The sequence below is a fragment of the Lampetra planeri genome, unplaced genomic scaffold, assembly GCF_965212315.1.
Source record: "Lampetra planeri unplaced genomic scaffold, kcLamPlan1.2.h2 scaffold_1266, whole genome shotgun sequence".
In the NCBI taxonomy this organism is placed as follows: Eukaryota; Metazoa; Chordata; class Hyperoartia; order Petromyzontiformes; family Petromyzontidae; genus Lampetra; species Lampetra planeri.
The window spans coordinates 6,104-12,597 of NW_027613982.1; the positions used below are offsets into that span (position 1 = coordinate 6,104).

Here is a 6,494-nt window from a genome sequence, read left to right on the forward strand (position 1 = left end):
CAAGGACCTGGAACCGGTTCTCCTAGCACCCGGGCTCAACCCCCCCCCCCCCCATCCCATCCTGAACCAGTTCTTTCCAGGTCCAACCAGGTCCCCTAGATCCTCCTGGTTCTCCCCTCCCAGGTCTCCTAAGTCATCCCAGATCCTAGTCCTATCCAGTCCCACGTGGTACTTGCAGTTTTCCCGGTGCTACCAGGTCTGAATGGTCCTATTGGATCTTTAAGGTCCCTCCAAGTCCTACCAGGTCCTCACCGTACAGCAGGTTGGACCCGATCAGGCCGCTCGTGCACTCCATCAGCGCTGCATCAGTCTGCGCCACGTTCATGTGCGCGTGCAGTCCAAGCGGAGGACTCTGGGACAAACCGTCCAGCTCGTGCAGCTGCGGGGAGGTAACGGGCCCGGCGCTCGGCCGGTTCCCAGGCTGGTTAGAGTCGCCCCGGTTCGTCTTGTGTTTGGAGAGAACCGGGGACGCAGAGGAGGCGCGGCGTGAGACGGCGCACGTGCTGGTGTTTCCGTTCCCTCCACCGCCTCCGTCCTGCGCCGTCCGGTCTTTGACCTGGCGCTTGAGCTTGTAACGGTGGTTCTGGAACCAGATCTTCACCTGGTTCGGGCTCAGGTGGATCAGTCCCGCCAGGTGCTCGCGCTCCGGCGCGGACAGATACCGCTGCTGCGTGAAACGGCGCTCGAGCTCCAACACCTGCGCCTGAGAAAATAGAACCCGCCGCTTCCGTCGCGGGGCCGCGTGCAGCGACACCAGGGACCGAGAACCGGACTCCATCCCGGACAGACCCCCCACCACCCCGGCGGGGGGGCCCACGAACCTGGAGACTGAGGGGGAGATGAGTCACAGAGAGAAAGAAAGAAGGAAAAGAAGAAAAATAAAAGAGAGAAGAGAGAAGGATAAATAACAAAGAAAGAAAGAAAGAAGAAACGAACAAAAAGAAAAGAACAGAAAAAGACAACAAAAAACAAGGATAAAAAAGAAAAAGGAGAGAAGAAAAGGAACAGAAAGGAAAAGAAAAAAAGAATTAATAGAATTTTAAAAAATAGAAATTAAACTATTGGAAACAAAAAATATTTCCTGATTAAAATGAAACGAATTTAATATCAAATTTGTTTTAACAGGTTAAAGTTAATTGAACAAAAACGCTCCACGATAAGAAAACACAATTCTTACGAATATTTGTCATTTGATCCAAAGTGTTCTAGAAGCTTTCGGAGTTCAAAGTTAGAATCACTAGTTATAAGCACAAACCTCAGCTGGAATCAAATGTTTTAGGTGAAAAATGAAATATTTTGTGACTCTGAAATAAAGAAAAGACAAAAAAAAAGATGAATAAAAATGAGAGAAAAGATAGATGAGGACGGTTCTCACTGCTCGGGTACCGGGGCTCCGGGCCCCCGTACCAGGCCGCCGCTGCCGCCGCCGCCCCGCCGCCTCTCACCGGGTCCTGGTAGGACGGAAACTCTCCCACAGTCCCCAATGGTTCCGCTGCAGAACCCCCCGACAGCACCGGAGAACTGCGGCACCCCGTGGGACACGTAGGGGCCCCCGGGGCCCCCGGTGGAGGAGGATGAGGATGAGGAGGAAGTCAGGTGGTGGTGGAGGTGGTGCAGGTGCGGCGGCGGCTGTGTACCGGCCTGCGGCTGCTGCCTGTAAGCGCACAGCGGGGCCCCGAGGCCCCCCGCTGCCGGCTCCGCGGCCCCGAACCTCCTGTAGCTGTCGTCCATCGGGCTCAGGATGTCGGTGACCGAGAAGCGCGTGGAGTGTTTGGGGCTGAAGGACATGATGCGGCGGCCCCCCGCCCTCCCTCCGGCTGACCGGCTGCACGAGACACCGGGACACTTATCACCGACCGACACACCGGGGAGGGCGGGGCTTCGACTGGGCAGCCAACAGACGCCACAAGGGGTGTATATGTGTGTGTGTGTGTGTGTGTGTGTGTGTGTGTGTGTGTGTGTGTGTCTTTCCGGGCCTGGAGAAGTTCTGGGGAAGTCCTGGAGCCATTCTGACCTTTGACCTCTGTGACTGAGTTTGAGGTTCTGTCTCGAGACTCCTCGATTGGACACATCAGCTGATCAGAGATCAGCGGAACGATCAATCAGCTTTACTTATTGATCAATGAGACAAAGAGCAGTTCATATTAAAATTGCATTTCTGCATGAACTGTATGACATTGTTGTTTTGTTTGATATTTTGTTTTGGTTATTTATGGATGTAAATAATTCATCCCATTTTGATATATTCCTTCATCTAAATTTGAAACTAATTTTCTCTCAACTATTTTTTTTTTGTCGATTCAAAGTTGATTTTAGAAAAGTTTGTTTGATAATTTCATTCATCAAAAATGAAATCTTTTGTTCCAGGAGGGTTCCGAATTTATTAGTTTCAATAACAATAATAATAATAATTCCGTTCACCTGTTCTCTTCCACTCGGCGCGAGCTCTGATCAGCCAATCACCTACTGACCTGCTGCGTCACCGGCTCCTCACCCGGAAGTGTTCCCGGTTAAAACAAGCCGCCGCCGCTGCTGCTCCCCGGTCACCAGATCAGCTGCTTGGACCGGAGCTCCGGAGGACCGGGACCGGAGCTGCTGCCGCCTCCGGTAAGAGCTGGTCCCGGCTGAGGAGATGTGATGTGGTCCTGCAGGGACCGGATGTCGTGACAGAGATCGGATGGGGAATGAATTTTATCTGTAATCTTGTTTTTATCTCTAAAAGTTTTATTTCACAGGAAAGTGACGTTTGAAGATTTAACGGCCTTTATTTCCTCCCAATGTGACAGTCTCCGTCACGTTCAGTTTACATTCTATTATATCTTATTATATTATGAACAAATAATCACTCTGATTAATGTTTTTATTCATTAGCCACAACAAAAAGTTTTAGATAAGATCAGACTTGATGACTTTATTAATTCCTTGGTAGTTAAAGAGCTTTTTACATTTGTGAATTGTGACATATCTAAATATTTGATTTTGTTTGATATTTATATCTTTTTTCCCCTTTTCTAAACAGGAAATGTAGTAATAGTAGCAGTAGTGTTGTGTAGTGTTGTTTGGTCCTGCGGTACTGTTGTGCGGTGTTGTGTAGTGTTGTGTGGTGTTGTGTAGTGTTCTTCGGACTCTCAACACTGCAGCTCGAAGCACCTGTGGCGTCAACTCTCCCACTGCGGATAAAAGTGGTGTGTGTGTCTGTGTTTGTGTGTGTGTGTGTGTGTGTCTGTGTTTGTGTGTGTGCTGCGGGAGCCCTTACTCCAACCTCTATTTGTTGTCGTGTTTTTTTCTGCCCTCTTCACATCTCCATCCTCATAGTTTCCTTTCTTTTACTCTGCAGTTTAATCCGTCTCCTCTCTGGAGGAGCATTAGGAGCAGCTGGGGCCCCTGAAGGCCCCTTCAAAGGGCAGCCCACTCCACCCGGGGCCCAGGGGCCGGGGGGCCTGGGTCCAGACCACCTGGCTCCTGAGACAACCTATGGGCAACACTTTTTTTGTGTGTGTGTGTGTGTGAGACTCACATGAAGAGAAAAGTCATGTGCAAACATTTCGAAGAGTTGAACTGATAAAAACTGCAAGAGCAACAAACTTAACTTCTGGTCAAAATATGTTAGGTGTGTGTGTGTGTGTGTGTGTGCGTGTGTGCTACAACATCATCAGACAACTGACTGTGCCGTCACTTCCTCCATCAGCATCGAAGCAGTTCCAGTAATTTCATCACTGTGAAATGGATAAAAATGTGTAATGACCCTTTAAGGTCCATTACTGATCTTCAAAAAGTTAAAGTTCAATGTGATTTTACAGTCAGATGTTTCCTGGTTCTTTTCTATTTAAGAACATTCAGGTTTAAATCGACAATGAGTCCGGACTAGATTGTTCTTCTGTCAGAGGATGGAGGTTGTCTTATTGGATTATAATTATTTTAGTTATTATATCAAACCTTTAATGTTCACTGAAGCAACATATTTGAGAAAATTGTTTATTATAATTAGAAAACTTTTTTAACCTTTTTTATGTATCATTCCATCTAATTCAGGTGAGAAAACATTCCCTCTTGAGCTGTTCAGAGTGTGTGGGGAGAGGTCAGAGGTCACACGTCCAGAAGTGGTCTTCAGAAATCATTCAGTATCTCTCTCTCTTTCTTCCTCTCTCTGACTGTGTGCGTGAGGGTCACTGCAGGTCAAGGCGGCGCCACTGCACCACTTGGCTGTTAAAAGAATGTGGACACACATGAAACACATTGAAAACTGTTTCAGATATGTGTGTGTGGGGGGGGTTGCATGAGTGTGTGAAACACACAGGAGCTCCAGAGCGCCACCATCAGGTTCAGACGTTTAGAGAAACGGTAACATCCAGTCAAAACTGACGTTTGACTGGCTCAGCTTTACCTGAACTGAACGGAGCTAACAGAAATGTCTTTTCAATAAAGTTTTTGTATTATTTTAATGCATCTTATCTGACAAAAGTTGAACACTAAAGGACTTGTTTGTATGAGAAAGAGCGAGAGAGAGACAGAGATGTTGTTGCCCCCTCCTGGCAACAATCCACGTTTGAACTGTGACGTCAAACAAACGTTACGTCACAACACGTCACGCTGCTGTTCTTGTCGCTTGTCCCCCCCCCCCCCCCCCCCCCCCCCGCAGTTTTTTTTTGGAGCAGCGTAACTGTTAACCTGCTGTTCATATGATCCGTGTGAATACAAGTTTAAATAAAATAATAATAAAAAATTAGCAGCAGTGATGTTAGCAACATGCTAAGAACACCTCCGAACTCTGGACTCCCCCCGGAAATGGTTCGGTCCCGGAACCCTGCGCAAGAGCGGACCGAAACAACGTTTGTTCGCTGTGATTTGTGACTACGACATGACATCACATCGACACGTTTCACAACAGCGACTGGGCTTTCATGACGCGCGTCCTTCAACGATGACGGCGTTCGAAAGTTCACCTTTTCACGCATGCGCAGAACGAACGCACCAGGTGCGCTAGTGAATGGAGTGGAGTTCTCATGGCAACGTCCCAGAAAGTCCGAACCGATTCTTCGTTTCATAGCGGTTCTTCTAATCTAAAACAGCTCACATTCGCACACATTTTCCGTGCGTGACACCTGCTCACTATAAGTTAACTTTCAGCCTGGAGTCAAGCTATTTGTGCGAATGGAGTCGAGTTAGCTATGCTAATTGCGTCAAGCTATGCTAATGGGGTCAAGCTAGCAATGCTCGTCGAGAGAGTCAGACTGTCCTTGTTCCCTGATGATCTGAACCTGTGTCCTCTTCCTGGTGAAGCAGCTCCAGCTGAAGAAGGTGAGCAGCAGCAGCACATTTCATTTAAATGCTAAGAGGAAATAAAATCAAATTATCAGGCAGAATTTTCAATGACGACATTAATCAAGATTCAACACTACTACTATAATTTGATATAATTTGATCTCCGAATCAGAATCCCTTTAATTGTGCATAGTATAATGAAATGGTGTATTGTGTGCAGCTTTCCCTAATGATTTAAAAAGCAAGTGTCCCACAGATACCATATCCAAAGCAGATACAATTGTAAAAAAGAAAGCATAGGTCAGTGCACACTCGTTGAAGGATGTGACCCAGTGATGCTGTGCATTTACTGCAAAAGTCTTCGTGTGTGTGTGTGTGTGAGAGAGGGTCACTTGAATGAGAGAAGTGTGATGGTTCTTTCTTGAAACCTGGATCCAGGCTGAAATTATTCTGAATCTGTTGGTGATGTCCTGTGCTGACCATATTTGTCTTCACCTGAGTCTTTTATGTAGTTTATATTCACTAATTTCACATTCAGCTGCTTATCGTTGAAATGACATTTAATCTGTTGCGGTTTGCACGTTTCTTCATCAAGACAAAACAGGTGTTCCACTCGTGTTCACAGTGGTTTGACGTTCTCTTGTCTCAGTTTCAGCAGCGTTGGACCACAAGCAAAAAATCTTTCAACGTCAGAGTGGGTTGATCAAGTTGTGGAGAAGTGTTTACAGGTTGGTGCCATCACACAACTTTTTTGTGTTTGTGTGTGTGCGCGCTCCTTGGTCCAAATACTGTGACACACAGTTGTATCACCTAGGTGAGTGTGCAGTCTGTCAGCATGTTGATGACACACTTTCTCTCTGCTCCTGACCCTGTTTGCACTTGTGTCCCGGAAGCTCTTTGGTCTCACATTCATCCACGCCGTGTTTGCTCAGTGTGAAACTAAACTTCTAGAACAGACTGCTTTCCATCCTCCTGCTCCTCCTCCTCTTCTTCTTCTTCTCTTATACCTACAGGCATCATCAGCACCTAAAAGCTTTAGTCCCGTTAGTTTTGCTTGTGTGTTCTTTAAGAATTGAAGCATTTCTCTCCTGCTGCTGCTCAATTAAATATTTGACTGTGGCGCCCCCAGCTGGACACAACCTGCCATTACATTTCATCAATGACAGATGATGGCTATGATGAGTTCAGCAGGATTTACTCATCTTCCCCCAACAATCGTTATCTCGAGTCCA

The 6,494-nt window shown here is 46.9% G+C and overlaps 1 protein-coding gene across 1 annotated transcript; it reads right to left on the minus strand.

Moving 5' to 3' along the window:
• Positions 1-208: 208 nt before the first annotated feature.
• LOC144739035 (homeobox protein Nkx-2.4-like) lies at positions 209-1,788 on the minus strand. Its single transcript, XM_078622035.1, is given in 3 exon segments — positions 209-828; positions 1,376-1,475; positions 1,477-1,788. Coding segments are annotated over 3 exon segments (1,032 nt in total).
• Positions 1,789-6,494: the final 4,706 nt, after the last annotated feature.